Source organism: Podarcis gaigeae, assembly GCF_964106915.1.
Source record: "Podarcis gaigeae genome assembly, chromosome: 8".
Classification (NCBI taxonomy): domain Eukaryota; kingdom Metazoa; phylum Chordata; class Lepidosauria; order Squamata; family Lacertidae; genus Podarcis; species Podarcis gaigeae.
In genome coordinates this window covers 16,881,856-16,903,399 of record NC_139684.1, presented here as the reverse complement: position 1 = coordinate 16,903,399, position 21,544 = coordinate 16,881,856, and the positions used below count along the sequence as shown (strand labels likewise).

Sequence of the window (21,544 nt, the reverse complement as noted above, 5' to 3'; positions counted from 1 at the left end):
TTGTGCAGAAAATGTCACTGTGAATGTAGCAAGGGCAGGGGCAGCATGAGAAGGGGCTTCGCATATTCACATTATATGCAAAACACTCCTTGAAGAACTTATTGGTTCAATACCCAAGTTAACTAGGATTAGAACTCATACTTTGCCCATAGACCAGCCCCATTCAGGCATGCTGCTCACATGCAAATGCTACATGTGAGCAGGCTGAACATGCTAAGCTCTAGCCTCCCCCGCTCCCACACGTCTCTGTGCCCATTGCTGCCTTATGCCAAGTCACACCATTGGTCCACCTAGCTCAGAAGGTTTTGCTAACCGGCTGTGGCTCTCCAGGGTTTGAGGCAGGGAACACCCCCCACTTCAGACTTCCAACTTTTGGAGGGTGATGGGCATAGCAACATGGGAGGAGAGTAGCTTTGTACATTTGTCCCCTGCTCATGCACGGCATTTGCATGTGAGGAGCCAGCCATAATAGAGCACACACGAGCGCGCGCGCGCGCACACACACATATATATATATGACAAAAATCCCATAGATCACCTACGTCGTTTTTTAAACTAATACAGTATTGATTAAAATTACAAAGGAAGGCTTAAGGGCACTGAATTTAAGTGACATTGAGAATGTATCCTAAAGCGAGTTAAGAGATAGGGTTGTGCAATCTCAGACCTAACAAAATGGTTCTGAAGTGGGGCAGGGGGCAGGGAGAGAAATCTTGAAAGAAGATGTAGACAATATGAAGAGAGGTGTGGTCAGCAATTAAAGCAGGTATGGATAATATGTGCGCCTGCAGCTGTTGTTGGATTAAAACATCCCTGGCCTTTGGCCTTGCTAACTGTGGCTGGTGGGAAACGGAGACAATAACATAAGGAGAGCCACAGTCTCCCCATCTCTGAATTAAAAGCTGCTTCAGACAGTACAAAAGGGGAAGTAGTAGGACCTCATATTAGACATCTGAAACATTAAACACAAGACAGTAGCATTCACAAGTTAAAAAAAGAAAGGAAAAGGAAAAGGTGGGTAACTTTGCACATTAGGCAAAGGACTGTCTGGATTTAACATAAAGTGAACATACAGCAAATATCTGCTGCTTGTCACAGCCAGCTGTGAAGCAATAGTGTTAACTTCTTTGCCAAGTTCTCACTTTAAGTGTTTCACCTGTTTTAAATGTACATCTGAAAATGCAACATACAAAGCGGCAACTGGTAGTCTAGAGCCAACTGCCGGAGGAAAGACTAGAAATGGGTGTGGCAGGAGACTGCCAGATAGACACAGTCTGACCTGATTTAAGGCAGATTCCTCTATCTGTCCACCTAGCCTGTTGGGCAGTGTCTCAGGCATGGAAATTTATTTCATGTTCCCAGCTATTTTATTCTTTTAACTGGAGATGCAGGGGACTGAACCATAGACCTTTCCAAAACAGGTACTCTACCTGTGGGTCCTCCCCAAAAGAATTCTTCCACTGGGATGCAAGCTATTTCCTTGCCCAGACTTGAACCCTCAAACTAGTGAGAGCTGCGCTTTAGCTGGTCTCATGTGGCTTGTGCCATAGGGTTGTGAGAATCAGGGGTTCCAAATGAGCCAAGATACCATTTTTTTCATTCTGGTGCACAAATATACAATAATTTCATATTGGTCTGGACACTCTTTGACCCCAACTATTTATCAGAAGAGAACCCTAGCCTCTTTTGGAATTGGACATTGTTACTCAATCCATGCACAAATACACTTATTTTACATAGTTATTTGTCTTGTTTTTCTGTTTGCTGTGTCTAGTAAAGTGGTACCTCGGGTTAAGAACTTAATTTGTTCTGGAGGTTCGTTCTTAACCTAAAACTGGTCTTAACCTGAGGTACCATTTTAGTTAACAGGGCCTCCCGCCGCCGCACAATTTCTGTTCTCTTCCTGAAGCAAAGTTCTTAACCCGAGGTACTATTTCTGGGTTAGCGGAGTCTGCAACCTGAAGCGTCTATAATCTGAAGCATCTGTAACCCGAGATAGCACTGTATTTGGTTATAGTTATTTTTATTTTCTTTTTTATACATTTCAAAATGAATTTTAAAAAATTATGAAAAAAGAGGAGGAATAAGGGCCTAGCAGTGCTGCCAGCAAGTTCAAGCAGGTGTGGGACTGGAGCAACCTGCAAGGGATTAGGAAATACTGCTATTCTGGCTCTAAACAGGGGTCATTTAGTTTACCAGTTATGACGAATATGTGACGGTTTTGCAAAAAAAAAAAAAAAATGTTTACAAACCACCAGCTCCTTGAAAGCTCTGACCACAGAAAGTCATGTAGAAATGTGGCAGCCATATCCCTCCAAATGACTTTTAGGTGAAGCTGCTTATGATGTTGCTGTAAGAGCAAGAAGGGGTTTCTCCCCCTGCATGCTTAAAAGAATGCAGCACAAAAAAATTGGACAGGATTCGGAAAGCATGGGATGATTTTCTGCTTGTATGTAAAACAAAGGTTTAGGAGATGGAGAGGAAACATTAGGTGTGACAGTCCTGAAGGAATCCCTACAGGAAGCATACAAGAAGAAAACATGCAAAGAGAAGAAAATAAAAAGATTTTGAACAAATGATTTTTGGGTGGGTGAATTAAGGTTATTACTTTTTTGCTTTAGCTTTTTAAAAAATTAAACTAGTTGATTTGGAGTAAGTAGTGGCAGAGCTCATTGGAAACAACAGGTTGAACCAGTTGAGTAAGGTTCCCACACACACCCATTTCACCATCATCAACCCCCCTCCAAAATAATATTTCATTTTAAAAAACATCTAAAACACTCTTTCTCCTGATGTATTCCAGGATGGTTTACAATAATCCAGTTGCCCCATTTGCACATAATGCCAAGTCAAACCATGGGTAAACATGAAAAAGCAAGTGTGCAGGTACACTGAGCAAAAACTGGGGCTGCTTCACTCCTATCCAGGTCCTGCTGCCGCCGCTGCCACACTACCTAAGGCTAAACTTCCGTTCACCTTAGCATTAAGCACAAACCAGGTCAGTATAATACAATATAAATATAACTACATCCAGTAATAAAACTAAGAGGCAGCAAATTATAAAACTATAAAGCAGATATAACCATTGAAAACTGCTTCAGCAAATAAAGAGTTTATTGACCTGCCACTGAAAAGACTGCAGTGTTGTTATCAAGCTGAACCACCTCAGGGAGGACATTCAAAGTAAGGGGTGCCACCACAGAAAAGCCCCTTTCCTTTAACATCAGAACATAAGAAGAGCCCTGCTGGATGAGACCAGTGGCCCATCTAGTCCAGCATTATGTTTTTACAGTGGCCAACCAGATGCTTCTGGGAAGCCCACAAGCAGCACATGAGAACAATAGCTTTCTCTGGCTCATGTTCCCCAGCAGCAGGTTTTTCAAGGCATGCTGCCTCTTATATACCAGGGTAGATAGTCATCACAGGGAGTAATCACTGATGGCCTTATCCTCCATGAATTTGTCTAATCCCCTTTTAAAAGCTGTCCAAGTTGGTAGTTATCACTACACCCTTTTCAAAGCTAATTCCTTAATTTAACTATGTGCTATGTGAAGAAACACTTATTTTTGTCTTAATTTTATTTTTGAAATGTACAAACTGTCCTTCACCCCAAAAAATGGATTTTAGGATGGTACACAAAGAAACATAAAGGTTACTGACACACTACTACACAAACCAACAACACTAAGTCAAATAAAACCATTCAATTACCACAGAGAAGAACCCTCTCCTTTGCACATGTACCTGAAGTACTTCTAAAAATAGAACAGGTAACATTTGTTTATCAGCAACCCACTCTTCAGAAATTTTGGAGAACACAATTTAGGAAGACAAGAGAAGCAGGCTGTGAAGGTGTAAGATTGGTGCATTCTGTGTTGACCAGAGTCATTGTTAACAGGTGGCCCAGGGAGCCCAAACTCCCAGATCACTTCCCCTTCCCCTCCACCCCAGTATTAAAATTAACATTTTAAAATTTTCTTTGCTTACAAAGTTGTTGAGCACGCTTCAATGCTCACTCACGACAAGGCCGCAGTTATCCTTCATTGCTTTCTATTTCTGGCAAACATTGTGTTGATCTGTGGTCACTGGACTGGGTATAGATGGCATTGACTGGTGGCAGGGACTTATAAGTACGTATATGAAAAAGGTAGATGAAGATGGGAAGGAGAAGTGGTGTTAGAGATGAACGTGCTCATGTGTGAAAGTCACATTGTTGTAAAAGGTTTGTTTTAATTTGAATGTGTAGAGCAGCCCCTAAAACCATGCTGGCATCCTATAGGAATGGAAAAGAAATCCACATTTTGAAATCAACCAACCTAATTTGCTGGTCCCAGTGTTATATGTGGATCAGCCAGTGTATGAATTTGGCAATGCAGTTTATACCTTTTTTTTATTAAGAAAAGGCATAAGTACATTTCACAGAAAAGGCATACTTAGGGGAAATGAAAGCAAGCAAAAACGTCTCTTAGGGGATGAATGTATACAATCTAAATGTGAATTTTTCATGTTTTGTTTTAATCTACAAAAAATATATATGATATGGGATGGATTTACAGAGGCTGAGCCATCCATCCTTACCATTCCAGAGCTCAGAGTAAGCCCTGGTAGCAAGAGCCGAAAAACCTCAAGGGCAGATTCACAGTATACATTTAAGGCATGTTCAGTGCACATTTAAAGCATATTACTGTACTCTCCCACCCCCAAATCCTGGGAACTGCAGTTTGTTATGGATGCTGAAAAAGGTATCTGAGGGGCAGAAACCACAGTTAATAGGATTCTATGGAGGAAGTGTGTGCTGAATATGCTCGCAATGTATACCATGGATCTGACCTGAGAAGAGCTTGCTGCTGGATCAGACCCACCTAGCTCAGCATCCTGTCCACGCAACAGTCAACCAGATGCCCAGAAGTAGGACCCCACCGCCTCTGAAACTAACCCCTAAATTTATATCTTGCACACAAATTACTATACGATTATTTCGTTTCACAGGCCTGTGTGAACCCCACCTTTTAAAAGTACTTAGCGATGCTTCTAGCGCTGTGTGTATGTATATATGTGAGGGGAAGAGAGAGCAAGCGAGCAAGAGTGACTCCATGACGGTGGGTGGTGCTGCTTAGAGGAAATGAGGGGGTTTTTTTGGGGGGGGGAAGGATGGTTGGATAAATGGGGGTGGGTGGGAGAGATGAGGCGGAGGGCGCGCGAGCAAGCAGTGGGGGAGGGGGGAGATGGAACGCTGAAGGGGAGTGACGTTTACGAGAGTCGGGGGAGAGGCGCGGGCGCGCGAGCAACGGCCGGCTGGACGGACATTCGAACGAGCAACCAGGCGCGCGCAAACAGGCTGACGGACGAGCGCGCGTGCGCGGGCAGCCAAGCGGACTGAGGGGGAGAGAGAGAAAAAGCAAGCAAGCAAGCAGTCGCCTACTCACCGCGCGGCGCCTTTTGTTGCCAGGCGAGGCGTAAACCGCTTACCTGAAGTGGCGGCGGCGGCAGTTATTAGCAGCACTAGTAATAATAATGATGTTGTTGTTGTTACTGGGTCTGGGAGGAGCCCTCGAGTGGCCCTCCCGCGTAGACAAGGAGGGAAGCAGAGGCAGGATCGTGCCCTCGTCCTCTCAGCACTTGGAGCGACTGAGCCTCCTTCTGCGCCTGAGGGGAGAGAAACGCCGAACGGTGTGTGTGTGTATAAGCGGCCGCCGCTGCTTCTGCTCTTCTTCCTCCTCCTCCTCCTCCCTCCGTCGTCGTGACTCACAGCGGCGGCGACCGAGGGAGGGAGCGGAGGAGGCGCCTGGGCGACTCCGGGTGGGAGGGACCCGCCGCCGCCGTCGCCGCTGCTTGCCGCGTCCCAGCGCCCGAGGCCGCTGAGAGGCGGCAAGCCGCGTCGCCTCAGGCAGCCGCCTCCAACGGCAACCTGAGGTAAAAGGGGGCGTGGCCAACGCGGAGCTTGCGGCTGGGGAAGGAGAAGGCGGCTATTGTTTCGGGGAGGGGCGTGGCCCGGAGGACGGGGCGTGGCCGAAGGGGAAGGGGGTCGGGGAAGGGAGGAGCTACAAGAAGAAGGAGGCGTGAAAGTAGACTGGGGCGGGGTCGTCGTCGGGAGGCGGGGCTTAGAACGTCTCGTGGTGGGAATAGGAGCAGTAAAGCACTGAATGGAGTGCTGTTGTGCTCTGGTCCTGTTCATCGCCTTCTGGCAGGCACCTGGTTGGCTACAGTGAGAACAGGATGTTGGACTGGCTGGGCAAGGGCCACTGGCCTGATGCAGCAGCAAGGCTCCTTTTATGTTTTATTCTGGTGCCCTCCAGATATTTTGGGCTATAGTGCACATCTGCCTCAAGTGCAGGGGGCTGCAGCTCAGCGCTGGAGCATATGCTCTGCATGCAGCTTTAATCCCTGCAGCTTTGGCTAGGGATGGAAAATATTCCCATTCTGAAATCCTGGAGAGCCACTGCCAGTCAGTATTGACAGTACTGACTCTGTATGAGGCGGCTGTTGCATCATTCTACCCGGACACTGAGGTCCAGCGCCGAGGGCCTTCTGGCGGTTCTCTCACTGAGAAGCCAAGTTACAGGGAACCAGGCAGAGGGCCTTCTTGGTAGTGGCACCCGCCCTGTGGAACGCCTTCCCAGCAGATGTCAAAGAGAACAACAAATACCAGACTTTCAGAAGACATCTGATGGCAGCCCTGTTTAGGGAAGCTTTTAATGTTTGATGGATTTCTGTACTATAATATTTTGTTGGAAGCCGCCCAGAGTGGTAAATTATTATTAATAATATTATTATTGGAGAAGAGTTCCACACTTTGAGGTCACAGAGAGGAAATCAACAAGTAGGTCATAGCTGTATAATGAGAGGAGCTAGGAACTGGATTTCTCGCTTAAAGAATATCAGTAGTGGGGCAGTGGTTACCTAGCTGACAGTAGAAAATCCTCCTCCTCCAGGATTCTTTATGCAAGGGCAACCCCAGAGGATCTGGTTGCCCAGGTGTTGTTACTGTTTTCTTTACTTCTCCTTATATTGTATTTCTATCCAATAAGGTGCAGCAACAAATAGGCCTGTGCTTTCTAATCTGTGCTTCAGTACTTAAAGGACATCAAAGCACGATGGCACAGAAATCTACAACCTGTCAGTTAATGAAGACCTTAACATGAAAGCCTGTGAAAAGAGCAAAAGCAAGCTGCAGACAGGAACTGGGAGGGTGTAAATATGCTGGGATCTGAGATGATCACTAACACGTACCCAGCAAGCAGCAGGCAGTAATGATGATTAATTATTTAAGAAAAACTGAGTGCGTCAGCTCAGGCTGAAGCGGGGGGGGGGGGGGAGGGAGACGGAAACATCACTCTGGGATCCTTCCGTTAGAGTTACATTAATTAGCATGGTGTGTGAAGTGCAGAGAAATATCCAAAGACATTCTATCCTCATGTGAGGTGGGAGACCTGCAATTAAGGCATCTGTTTACCCTTTGTATCTGACCGAGATGGCTTTTGAAGGAATTACAGGCTTAATGCAATTTTAAAAACACACCATATGTTCTGCTTTGTCCTCATTTTGCTGCTTGATTGTATAAACGTCTCAGGGCAGGGGTGGGAATAATCTGTGGCCCTCAGATGTTATTGGATGCTAACTCCCATCAGTCCCAGCCAGTATGGCTGATGGTCAGGGATGATGGGAGCTGTAAATCCAACTAAAGCTGGAGGGCCACAGATTCCCCACCCTTGCTTTAGGACAGGACAAAATCTACTTCCCTGCAATTTCTAGTTCTTCCCTCTGCAGCAAGAGGGGGGGAAAGTTCCACCTCAGTATACTTGAGGACCACTATTATATATGTGCCCAAACCCCCATGAAATATTTTATTTACTATTTATTGATTGCCTTTCTGCAAAGTCTGGTGGTACCCAGCTAATGCAAAGCAGGGACTTGCAGTTGATAGGTGATTGGGAGGGGCAACTCAAGCAAACATTATCTTTGCTGCAGAACTTGCATTGCCTTGTTCCAAGGGCCAGAATTTTAGGAGAGGATAAGGTGATGGATAGTAAGAAAAAATGCAGGTACATTAAGGGTGAATCAAATGGGAAAGCATTTCAGCAGGAAAGGCAGGGGACGGGGGAGATTGAGCACAGGACAAGAAGCTATTTGCAAGCTGCTGTTGCTCCTGACCCAGTTCTGATATGGTCTGATCCCCTAGAGATGTACAGAAGGAACGGCAAGTGACATCTTCTTTGTTTAAATGGCTGCCGTACACAGTTCTCAAACCTGCTTGCTTTCCCATACACATCTTTTAAAAGTGATAATTTAATCTTAACCCATAACTCAAATTATATTAGGAAGCTTAATGACTTTTATTTGAAAATGACATACTATGGGTGACTGGTGTGTGTGTTTTATTATATACAATGTAAGACCCTTTAGGATAAGACCCCCCCCCCAAAAAAAACCCACTTTTAAAAGGCATTAAATGGTGTTATACATTTCCATAGTTTCCTGCTGATAGTTTGGAGCTTTGCATGACACCTCCAGTTCCCTTTGCTTTATGCATCTTTTTTCCTAGGCGTAGCTGAAAATCAGGTATCATAAGCCCTAGCTCCTCCATTTGCTGCTTTGCACAGCCAGCCTTAACTCTGGACAAAGACGCTCTGCTTCAATCTCTTGCCGTTAGCCATCCATGATAATCTGCTTTGAAATTCATTTAGGATTCTTTCATAATCCAGCTGCCACCACACACCAAGACTTTCCATATGACCACAGGGGTAGATTAGTTCTGATGTTAAGATGGTGCTCCTGGTCAAATTGAAATCTTTGCCATGGCATCGTTACTAGGATTTTTCACACCCTTAGGAGAGCACCCATTCTAACTTTTCGCCAGAAACAATTTTATTGGCAATCAATATAATAAACTACATCCTGCAATTTTGGACTCCAAAATGACCATTCTTTTTATGAGGACTACCCATATTATGAGCTATTGTTTTTATTTTTAATGAAGTATTCATGCAGTTGGGAAATTTTGTTCCCACTACAGAAGAGAAGAGAAGAGATTAAGAGGCAAAAAGAGTATTTCGTATTTCATAATGTTGCATAACTTAGAAAAAGAGCATTGAGTGCAGAAAATCAATGACAAGTGACCTACCTGACAGGACTACTGTGAAAGCAAAGCAAGGCTACAGCGCAGAGGTGGCAAACCCTTGGGCCAATCTTCGCCTGCCAGGGGGTTCAAGTAAGCCTATGCATCCATTTCCCTCAAATCATGCCTTGTAGCTCATCAGCTGATGTCTCTCGCAACATCATCATGTGACTGCAGGCAGGACAGAGTTAAATCCTGCATTGGCTGTGTACCTGTTCCCATTAGGGAACAGATCAGAATTTAATCTCCCACTTGTCCGCTGATGAGCAGGGGCAGGATACCATGCAAACCCCTTCCTGAATCAGAAAGAGGTATGCATCATAATTCTCTGCTAGAACAGTTTCCTTCCCTTCATTTTAGTAGGGCTTTCAATGCAAACCATCAAAAGTCCTGCATAAAACAAAGAGGGCCAGCATCATTTTTAGCAGCACTTTGCACCTGATGTCCTTGTGCTGTCAGATGATTGACAAGTGGGTAGGGCCACCCACCTGATAAATTTGTTCAACATGGCCAATCCTGATGAGGATTTGGTCTGTGGAGCCAAAAAGGCTAACCACCCCTGCTATGGAGAATGTTGCTCACTAGAAAAGATGTATACGCCAAGTAACTTTCCTTCTGCTTTCCACACCTGAAGAGGGACTTTCAGAGTTACCAATTTGCAGGCAAATTTTTGAAAAGAGATTACAATTTTACGCCAGCAGCACTAAGGCACCTTGAGCTTTATTTATAATTACTTCAAGCTACAGTAGCTCAAGTATTGCATGCCTAACAAGAAAATCCAACCCTCTCAAAGAATGTATTCCAAATTAAATGCCATATTTGAAACCATTGGCATTTTAAGGGGAAAGTTGTTGTTCTAAGGCACTGGTTGTGCCCTTAAAAAGAAGATGGGTGGGGGAATATAAAATTGACAATAAAGATAAAATGCATTTCTCAGTGATGGTTTATTAAAGTGAAATGAACAATATGCAAAGAGAGACAAGTAAATGCAAATCTCTAAGCTGAGTGAGGGAGAGAGATCAGAAGAAGAAGCCTGTTTAAAGCCGGTGTGACTGCTGGGTTTGGCTCAAGGCACGGATTTGCAATGGCACAGCAGCAAAGTTTCCCTTCTGCAGGCAAGGAACTAACCCTCTAATCATCACTAATGAGACAGCTACAGCATTTCAGGGAAAGAAGGTCTGTAACCACTGTGACTTCACACAAGCTGTTATTTAGCCATCAGTTTTAAAAGGGAAGAAACATTTAAAAGGATGCTATTCCCAACTGCCAAGGCCTAATCACAAGCCACAGAGGGCAGTGAAGACCACAAACAGGACAGTCAAAAGCAGCCTAACTCTAGGAAATGCTGCACAGAGGTTTTCAGAGTCACAAAGCTCAAACACATACACACTTCCCGGTAGACCTGCTCTCTCCTCTAACCAGGGTTTTCCCATATTTCTGTGGGACATAAGCCACCACACTTAGGAACAGGATGCTAGGTATGCTGGTATGGCTTCTCCCCAAGTTTCCCATGGGGCTTTAGCTCCTTGAACAGACTACATAACAGGCAGAAATTCAGCTGATTGAGCTTTCCATTGTATTCCATTGTATCTTTACTGCTTACCTGCTGGGCAGCTTTTAAAGCCAAAAGAGCCCTGCCAGGGTGAAAAGGGAATCCTAACATGTTCTCCACTGTAAAACCTCATATGCGACTTGTTTTTTATCTGTCAAATCTATGACTAAAGGAAGTTTTCCAGCAACTTCAATTAAGGCTGCCATACGTCTGGATTTTCCAGGACATTACTGGGATTTCAAAGGCAGAACTGACATCTGGGGGGAATTTCCGAATGGCAGCGCTTTGTCCTGGATGTTAGGCAAGTCAATTGAAAAATAATGGGGTTTTTTGGTGTTTTTGTAAAGAAAAGCTCAACAATTTCAGTGGTTTCCTGGGGGAAAAAAAGTCAACAATTTTGGGGTGTCCTGGTTTTTACTTTTTGAAATATGGCAACCCTAGCTCCAATGAACTAGAGCTTTCAGTCCCAGATCCAAAAGGAAACCTGACCTCAGACTTCTGTGTGTCTAACATTGGAGGAGGCTTGGACAGTATGGTCTTGAGTTGAGGACAGTGAAAATTGAGGAACACCAACCTACAGGGAGATTCACAACCTAATTTTGCTCATTGCAGATCAAGCTTTTTCTAGACTGAACCCACTTTAGGCTACAGGTGGAAATTGGATGTTTGACTTCACAACCCCAAATCCCTGCACACAGAAAACAGTCATTTCCTAGGGTGGGAGGTGGGGAGTTTATAGCCTAGCCTTCTCTCTGACATACAATTCCTCTGCAGCTGAAAGAGAAAGAAAGGGAAGAGTGTGCATTGGGAACAGGTATAAGAGGGACATTCAAACACACACATCCCACTAGCTTCTGCAATGTGAATCAGTGGAGTTCAGCAAAAGATTTACCTCTTAAATCTGGTGGTTTAACAGCCTTGGTATTCTAGAAGCACTGTTGTGGGCGGTGGGAGAGACTACAGAGGGACATTTTCTACTTGCCCAGTTTCAGAACTCATAATCCTATTTGGAAAAGTGCCATGATCTATAAAACATGGAAGGTAGTTGCCTGTTTTATGGCTGATCTACTGTGGCCATTGTTCACTAATATCCCAGCGAGCAACTCCTCCCAGCCTCATGTTCCTGCACTCCCAAAAACTGCTGAATAAGGGAGAGTCATGTTTTGGCAGCATTGCAGTATGCTACAGCCAGACCCTTTTGGCAACCTACGCATGCCTGCTAGCCAGGAAAATAGAATATAGGCATTGTGCTTGTTCCTTTTTTAAACTGGGGAGGGGAGAGGGAGAGAGCAGCAGTTTCTCAAGTTACTATACAATGAGTTCATCTAGGAGCTGTGGCAAGGGTAAGAGAATTGATTGGCAGGGGTGATATTCAGTACTTTCTTTTGAAAAGAAATTAAAATCAGGCCCCAGGCAAGTTTACATATGTTCCATAACAAGCAGAAGAGATAGAAACAAGGAAGAAGTTTCATATTCAGGATTAAATCAAAACAGTTTTTCAAATCCACTCACTTTCTGGGGTTCTAAGTGAACAAGATCTGTAGTGATTAGGAAAAGGGCATTCTGTACGTAAATTCAACTGTTAAGACTGAATAGGTGACTCCTGCAACAAACTAAGGTCAAAAAGGAAGGGGAAAATGACAGAGAGAAAGAATGTAGATGGCTTCAAACTGCAAAAAAGTGAAAAACAAGTACAGTGGTACCTCGGGTTACATACGCTTCAGGTTACATATGCTTCAGGTTACAGACTCCATTAACCCAGAAATAGTGCTTCAGGTTAAGAACTTTGCTTCAGGATGAGAACAGAAATTGTGCTCCGGCGGCGCGGCGGCAGCAGGAGGCCCCATTAGCTAAAGTGGTGCTTCAGGTTAAGAACAGTTTCAGGTTAAGAACAGACCTCCAGAACGAATTAAGTACTTAACCCGAGGTACCACTGTATAGAGGAGATGGCAGGGCAGAAAGATATGCTCTCCAACACCACTCTCGCACCCCCGCAAAAACAAACAAACAAACCCAGTTGGATAGTTACTAAGTTGTAGCCAACCAAGTCCTACTCTGAGTAGACCCATTAAAATTAACAATTTAGCCATGTCTGCTAATTTGAGTAAGACTTGGTTAGAAGCATCACTAAAGACACTCTGTACATGCCAAGAGGCATTTATTTAGGGAAAAGCTACAAATATTGCAACCAGATTATGGGGTTTAGTCCTAACAAGTCCTCTTCCGATGGAGTTTTCAGGGATGTCTCAACTCCTTAAATATGTGCCTAGCAAGTTGACGCCCTTCACAAACACCAACTTGGCAAATTACCCACCATCCAGTGAGAAACCTAGTGTGGCGTTTCTGTCTAGGGCTAAGGAGACCCAGATTCAAGACCCTACTCAGGCTAGCTAATTACTGTTTCTGAGCCTGACCTACCTCACGGGGTCATTGTTGCAAGGATAAAATGGGCAGGGGAGATAGACACATAGGAAAGAGTGGGAGAGGAACGAAAAAGTCTGTCGCTCAATAGTGAAGCACCTAAGAGCACAGGTTTAATTGCCAGCATCTTCAGGTTGGGCTGGGAATGACCCCTCTGAAATCCTGGCACACAGCTGCTGGTCAGTGTAAACAACACTGAGCTTGATAGGCTTGGAAAAAGGCAATTTCCCATGCTCCTAAGTGAAAATTGTTGAGAAGGAGCCCAAAGGGATGAGGGAACTTTTAGCTCAAGCCAATAAGTCACAATCAACCAGCATCTTAAGTCAGGCCTGGAAGATGATGGAGCCTGCAGGGCTAACAAGATCAACAGATGGCAAGCGCCACCTTCATTCGGCAACAGAACAGGCAGCATCTTTAAAAAGTAGGATTCCTCTCTGTTTGTTTCTACTTGGAAGGAAGCAGTTTCATGCCGGCCTCCCAAAACATGAGGGAAGAATGGCAGATTGTAGCCAATAACACGCCTGGCTACTGCAGGAGGCCAGAAACAGGGCTTATTGACTGCGTTCCCTGTCATTCTGGTCCACAATGTTAAATTGGCCCAGAAAGCTCCCAACAGGGCTGCTATTGTTTGCCAATCAAGACACGGAGGACACAATGCTACCCATTCATCTCCCAAGAGAAACCGGGAGGGCAGGAGGGCGCTCGGCTTGTTTTGAGACAAGCAAAACTGTGTCGCATTCCACACTAGAGCTACATTCTCTCCCCCACCCCACTTTAAAAAAACACCACACAATTCCAGCAAAACAACTGAACTCACACAGCCATCAAGCACCAAGAGCTGCTGAAGAGAGATGCTTTCTGCCATCACATGTAACAAAAATAATAGAGAAAAACATTTTACTAGAGAAATGCACATTTTAAAGTGGGGAAAATACATACACAATGCATACATTCAAAAGGTTACGCAATTAAGTTAGTTGGTTTCATTTCCTTGTTTTTAAAAAGTACCACTTAGTGTTTTTAGCCTCCGAACTTAGGCAGCCCAGCTCGCAAAAGGGCACTTCAAAAACGGTCTCCGTTGTAGGTTAGCTTGCCGTTAAGATAAAGAGCGTTACAAAAAAGTTTGTAAGAAACACACAAATACAACATGGTAAAAAAACAAAAACCCCAGATCCATTGCAGCGGAATGCAGCCTGCTTTCACTGCTTTGATTTCTCTACCTCAAAACTTGCCAGCGCGAAGACCTTATCGCCTGATCCTGCAGTTAATGAAAAAGAGGGACCGTTTTAAAATCCTGTCTTTATTCCATCAGTAACATCCAGCCTCCAACAAATAATTATTGATTAACAATTGCAAGTATAAATTTATATAGCCATACTAATCACACAAGAGGTATTTGATAGTAAGATTTATTTATATTTTAATATGTGAATAGAATGTTATGCATTTACAATTATATGAGTTTTTGAACCACTGTTTTAAGTCTTTCTTAACTTGGAATACAGTACTACTATATTGCTTCTCTTATACAAGTTTCTTTTAATATTTTCCTTTTATATCTTTTATCTCCTTATCTTAAACCTGACCATGCTCAATTGTTCCCCTCCCTTGTTGAATTCTTAGAATACTCTGTGAGTTTGTTATACATGTAATAGACTAACAAAAATAAAAACAAAAAGAAACGATGGTGGACTGAACTGCATTGATTTAAATGACAGATTGCACTGATGTTAACCACTGATCTCAAAACCACTGATTTTAACCATGGATCTCAAAACTGCACTAAACTGTACATTTGGGAGTTTCTTAGAATTCCCAAGCAATTATCGGTACAACACTGCCAGTAAGTCATATGCAGGTAAGATGGTAGGCAACTATTTCCCATATTGGCCCGAATATAAGCCGCACCCGAATATAAGTCATACCTTTAAAATTTAAGGGGGGGGGGGGGGAGAAAAAAAGACAATACCCGAATATGTCGCTCCCTTAAAATTCCACAGGCACTCACACCCGTAAATGTCAAATGTAGAAGAAAATCCTACGGGTACTAGAGAGAACCCACAAGTTGGTTTAACACCTGTTCATAGCACCGTAAATGCAAATTAAAAAATCAATACTGCACTGTAAAATACAGGGAAAGTGATGTATGACATTAGAATTAATTGCACAACAGTCTCAAGCTCGCAAATCTGCAAGAAAACATTTTTTTGTTCCATTTTATCATATGTCTGTTTCAGCAGCGATATTGTCAAAGCCAATTTTTGTAAGGTCGCAAATTTAAGCCGCACTTTTAACTTTTCACGGTCAGAATTTGGGGGGAAAGTGCAGTTTATATTTGGGCCAATACGGTATGTGGACTACTTATTTTCATTGACTGATTTTGCCAGGCTGATCTACAGGATCAAGTTGTGTGTTTTGACTGGGACTGATAAGCATCATTTGGAATAAAGTCAAACCAGTCAGTCATTGGATTGGAAAAAATGCTATTTAAGTTACACTCATGTTCATGCTATATGGCAGTGAATCCAACCTCCATGCCTGTTAATGAAGAGGAAGCAGATGAGCTGTAGTCATGAACTAAGGATGATGAGACACCATTTCTTTTCTCCCGATTGTGAGAAGTTTGACACACACGATCAAGGAAAGAGGCATAGGGATTTTTATTTTTTTTTAACTTACCAAGATCACTGGAAACTCTCACAAACTGGCTGAGAGCAGCTCCTGCATTTGTTGAAAGAAAAGTCTCATCATCAGGAGTCAGCTGTAAACACAAAGAATGAAAGAAATAAGGATGAGTCAGCCATGAAACTTTTAATATCACTTAAACCAGTGATGGCCAAACTTGGCCCTCCAGCTGTTTTGGGACTACAATACCCATCATCCCTAGCTAACAGGGCCAGTGGTCAGGGATGATGGGAATTGTAGTCCCAAAACAGCTGGAGGGCCAAGTTTGGCCATCACTGATTTAAATATTTAAAATGAAAGTGGCATAATCAATACAAGAAAACATTTCCAAACAAGCTTTCATAGCTTCAAGACTCCAGACAAAGCCTTAAATAGTGTTGAGGCATAGTGAAAAAAATCCAATTGTGTAATATTCTGTGCAGTTTCTAAGGGATCCAGATTCTGCAGCAGGGTATAAGACTAGTACTATACAACGTGTGGAATCCACGCAATTCCATTTATAGCCCCATGAGGGATATGCCAAGCAAATTTAGTACCTTCTCCCCAAGCTTCCTGAGAGCGGTGAGAATTTCCACTTTTTGCTGAGTATAGACGTCGCGTCCCAACTTTCCAACAATCAGATCTCTGTCCATCTGTAAAGGGGAAAAGAAAACCGGGAAGTGGGGGTGGATGACACTAATTATGCATTTGATGTATGAAGATTTACACAGCCCTTAGGAATTAACACCCATTATTTGTGTACCATGAGAAAGAAATTTGTGGCATTTGCTAAGTGTCAGTCACAGAAAAGATCGAATGCCGTCTCCCACCATCAGCCCCATTTGGCATTCAGGGATTATGGGAGTTGTAGTCCAGCAACAACCTGTCCAGGTTACAGGTTCCCCATCCCTCCTTGGGCAGAGTTCTCCCATCACACATTTCCATGTGATTGTGTGAACCAGTTCACAGGCACCGCATGGGGCAAAGCTCCCAATTAAATCAAAGCTTCTACAGCCTGACTAAATCATCATCTTCTTCTTCTCATTATCATTATCATTAACATTTGATTACCGACTGCCCTATACCTGCAGGTCTCAGAGCGGCTCACAAGATAAAATCACAACACAAAAGCACAAAATAATAAAAACAGGAACAACCAATAATCCCCCCCCCAAAATTAGTTTTCATAATTTAGTCTGCCCAGCCCAGGACTAGGCAATGCTGTTAACACTCCCAGCTTCTCATCTTTGAAAATCAGTATAAAACATTGTTTAAGATTTACAAGTTTAAAAAAATATGTAGATCACATTGGGATGCCTCACAGGAAGCGGTTTATAAATGAAATGAACTAATGATTCTAAACATACTTCACGTATGTACACTTTTTAAAAAGGTGATAAAACATCTTTACCTCTGCCAATCTTGTCCGCAGCTGCCCTGGCTGCTTTTTGGCAAACATCCTGATGACTTCCGGGGTTTTAAAAGCCTGGCTGATGGCCGCTTGTATAGCCTGGAAGAGGAAGATTACAAGCTAAAACCCTCGCGAAAGATGCGAGTTACCTGTATAGGAAGCTGCATTATACCATTGGTCCATCTAGTTCAGCATTGTGACTGGCAATGTCCCACCGTAGCTTTAGAGAGGAGGCATTCCCAGGCCCATCTAAAGATGATCAGATTTAACCTGGGGCATTCTAGGTGCAAGGCAGATGCTCTACCATTGAGCTACGTCCTTTCGCTTAAGAAATAGGAAGCTGCCTTAAGCAGTCAGACCACTTAAGCTGTCAGACCACTCAGTATAGCTCAGCATTGCCTAAACTGACTGGCAGTGGCTCCAAAGGGTTTCAGGCAGGGGTCTCTTCCAGCCCTAGCTGGATATGCCGGGGATTGAACCTGGGACCTTCTGCAGTCAAAGCAGATGCTCTCCTTTTGAGTGATGGATTCAATGTCATAATGCAGTGTTTTAGACACACTACGTCAAAAAAAAAAAGTCCCCTCCAAACACTCACCAATTGCATCCCACTAAGTTCGTCTACCAATGTCATGTTTCCAGACATGATCTTCTTCAGGGAATCATTGAACTCACTCAGCTGCTCAAGGGTTTCTTTCTTGGTCTCTTCATACTCATCTGCATCCAGATCATCTCTGAATAAGAGCAAGCACTGCGACTCAGCCAAGTTAACCACAGTAGGGCTCTACATAGGAACATAGGAAGGTGCCTTGTACCGAGTCAGACCATTAGTCAATCTATTATATTCCAACAGCCATCCCGCTTGTTAATAGTGGGCTGCTTTCCCCATCTCACAAAATTAATGATGCCAGTATTTTACTATGCCACCCTGAAACAGTGTGGAGCTGCTCCTAGTCGGTGTAGGCAGTACTGAGCTACGTTACCTCTAGGTTCAGCAGCAGTACATATCTGAGTATCAGTTACCACGGAACAGTAACAGGAGACAGCTAATGTCCTCATGTCTTGCTTGTGGGCTTCCCAAAAGGCATCAGATTGGACACCAAGGGAAACAGGATACTGGACTAGAAAAGTCTTTGGTCTGATCCAGCAGGGCTCTTCTTACATTCTTAACAACAGCAACACAACATCCTGGCATGTCACATGAAGCACTGCCCTTGGAAGATCCTTAAAGGATGTTTGAAAAGGACAAAATCCAAATGAGTGCATGCATCACCCAGTAGTGTCTGGTGCCCATTGGTACTGGAAGGCCAGAAGGCAGGGAGCCTAACAGTAGGTGGAACCAAAGTGAACTAATTCTAGCTTTGTCCACATTCTCCTCCGTCCTAAATTCTACAATGGCATACTGAGATTATGAAGGAGGAAGCTGGCAGGCAATCCCGCCACCCACCCCCCGGACTAGTACTATGTAAGAAGTCAAGGTAGGGTCTGACTAAGAGCAGGCTGACATTAGTGGGACTGTGCCCCATTAGCCCTGATAGGCCAGCCTCCAATGACATCATCCCATCCATCTACAAACAGCTAAAGACTGGATGGAGAAAAAGATGCCTGCCCTGCCCTACATGGCGTTAACACAAAGATTTTGTGACAGATTAGTCAATTTCAGGATGGAATTTATTACCTACACTCCTCCAGATCTTGCAATTGCTGCATTAGTCTATCCAGTTGCTCTTCCAAGTTCTGTTTCAACTTACTGGTCTCAATTGCTCCCCTTGAAGCCATTTCAAATTTTGTGCAATACAGACCACCTGAAAGAGACAAGAAACTTACATGTGGTGTGCGTTATTTAAACTGCCAATACCATAACGATGCTATACAAATTGACGGTGCAGCTGCATTTGGAATATTGTATGCAGTTCTGGTCACAAAGGATATTGTAGAGCTGGAGAAGGTTCAGAAAAGGGCAACAGAAATGATCAAGAGGATGGATTGACTCCACCCCCTAAAGAAAGATTGCAGCATTTGGGACTTTTTAGTTTAGAGAAAAGGCAAACAAGAGGTGAGATGATATAAATCATGATATAAGATATATTATTCACAGAATGGAGAAAGTGCACAGTAAAACATTTTTCTCCCGCTTTCATAACCCTAGAACTCATGGGCATCCAATAAATCTGAATGTTGGAAGATTCAGGATAGATAGATAAAAGAAAGTACATCTTCACACAGCACATAGTTAAACTGTAGAACCCACTCCCACAGGAGGCAGCGACAGCCACCAACCTGGATGGCTTTAAAAGAGGATTACACATGTTCATGGAGGGCAAGGCTATCAATGGCCACTAGTCACAATGGCTATACAGTGGTGCCTCGCAAGACAAAAATAATCCGTTCCGTGATTCTCTTCATCTAGCGGTTTTTTCGTCTTGCGAAGCAAGCCCATTGACAGCTTAGCGGATTAGCGCTATTAGCGGTCTAGCGGCTTTTAGCGATCAGCTGATAAGCGGCTTAGCGCTTAGGGAAAGGGCAGAAAAAAGCGAGAGAAAAACGCGGGAACTCGCAAGATTTTTTCGTCTTGCGAAGCAACCCCATAGAGAGATTCGTTTAGCGAAGCGCCTCCAAAAATGGAAAACTCTTTCGTCTAGCGGGTTTTTCGTCTTGCGAGGCGTTCGTCTTGCGGGGCACCACTGTATTCTACCTCCACTATCAGAGGTGTCATGCCTCTGAATATCAATTGCTGGGAATCACAAGTGGGCAGAGTGCTATTGGGCTTATGTCCAGCTTGCAGGCTTTCAACAGACATCTGATTGGACACTGTGAAAACAGGCTGCTGGACTAGATGAGCCATTGAATGATCCAGCAGGCTTCTCTCATGTTCTTAAAAGGAAACAGCAGGCAATTATACAGCAAAAGTGGCATAAAGGAACTTTGCTCTAATACAAAGGTAAATGTCATCTTCTTTATTTAAACATTCCCATCCTGTTTGAGAGGCTCAAAGAAGATAATATTGTATTGGGGGGATTATTGTTGCATGATTAACTCACCCTAGGAAGCAAAATTAATTTAAAAAATTACCAGGATGTTTGGTTTACTAGTTTATAGTGCAAAAATATTTCACACCAAGGACCAATATGTTCAGGGATGCAATGTTTTCCCCCAGTTTATAAAATGTGTTTTAAAATTATAAATAGATTTCCTTCTAATCAAATAGGGGAGGGGACACTCAGCTAACTCTAGAAAACAGCCAGTTTGCCTCTGGAAGTCAGGGTAGAGTAGTGGTTAGATGGCTGGCCGTTGGAGACCAGGGTTCAAATCCCCATTTGGCCACACAAACCCCATCTGCTTTTTAACGAAACATTAGTCACAAATCAGTGTACAATAACAAAAACAGCAAATCCAAATGATATTTAAAAAACATTAAATACAAGCATACTTCATATAAGCAAAAAAATAAGCAAAAACCAACTCCAGTCAGACAGCTCAGCATGCTATCAGCAATTTAGAATGTCATCTCTGTAGTTTAATTTACATGAGCCGCTGAAAGCTACAGAGAAAAAATAAAAATAAAAGCCTTTGAGGCCCACCTAAAAACATCAGTTCCTCTATCAATTCCCTGATCCGCAATTAATTTGAGGAGGAAAATGTTAGGAGGGGCCCAGCGACAATAAACTGGGAGCCAGTCCCACTAACACAAAATACCGGTACCATTTCTGACACGCCCCCCTCTCTTTTGTAGCTGGGGATGAAGCCTCACCAAGGAAAATCTGCCGCAAGCACACACACGCCGGACCTCTCCAGGGTGCTAAACCTTACCCCTAAATGAGGAGTGGGAAGCCTCTGGCCCCCAGGATGCTCACCAGCCGCACCCCCTCCCACTGGCATCGTACCCTCCTTGAGCCTTTTTGCATGGCCGGATTATTCCCCCTCCCTCCTCCAGTAATCCCCCTTGCTTACCCGAATGGAGAAAGGTGTGTGCACAAACTACCAGCCTACTGTACAAAGGTGAAATTTACACTTCTTGCCCCGCCCACAGCTGGCATGTTCCAATCCCCCACCCCAGAAGGGAATGGGCTGAAAATGGCTCCCCGCCCCAGCCCAAACCATTCAAAGCCCCCTCCCAGATCCGCAGGCGGACTCCCTTCCTTATATACACCCACCCAGCCCACCATCCCTATTATCCTTCTTCCACTATTGGCTTCTCTTCTTACATACCCCAGATTATCCCCGCATGCCCTTTACCCCCAGATAATCCACACTCCTTCAGCCTTCTAGAAAATTGACATTCCCAACTCCCCCAATCACATCCTTTCTTCAGGCAACGGGGTCCTCTATTTCAAAAGCCCAAACCCTTCCCACTTCCGGTTTCAAGATTGTGTGCCGGGGGACC

General features: G+C 43.9%; 1 protein-coding gene and 1 long non-coding RNA gene across 4 annotated transcripts in view; one reads left to right on the top strand and one right to left on the bottom strand.

The window, feature by feature from the left end:
• Positions 1-21,543, bottom strand: part of LZIC (leucine zipper and CTNNBIP1 domain containing) — a 30,274-nt gene extending 8,731 nt beyond the window's left edge. Inside the window, exons 1-7 of one of the 3 annotated variants that reach the window (XM_083752863.1) lie at positions 21,397-21,541; positions 18,839-18,965; positions 17,759-17,894; positions 17,164-17,262; positions 16,310-16,405; positions 15,768-15,849; positions 10,041-14,346 (exon numbers count right to left, since the gene is read on the bottom strand). In XM_083752863.1, the coding sequence (XP_083608989.1) occupies positions 14,288-14,346; positions 15,768-15,849; positions 16,310-16,405; positions 17,164-17,262; positions 17,759-17,894; positions 18,839-18,939 (573 nt within the window). In that variant the 5' untranslated portion in view covers positions 18,940-18,965; positions 21,397-21,541 and the 3' untranslated portion in view covers positions 10,041-14,287. Of the gene's footprint in view, positions 1-10,040; positions 14,347-15,582; positions 15,850-16,309; positions 16,406-17,163; positions 17,263-17,758; positions 17,895-18,838; positions 18,966-21,396 lie in introns of those variants that run through there. The other 2 variants (XM_083752862.1, XM_083752861.1) reach the window with 2 other exon arrangements.
• LOC310850897 lies at positions 5,977-12,653 on the top strand. The gene is made up of 2 exons (XR_014567449.1): positions 5,977-12,366; positions 12,611-12,653. It is a non-coding gene; the product is annotated as an uncharacterized lncRNA (long non-coding RNA).
• Position 21,544: the final 1 nt, after the last annotated feature.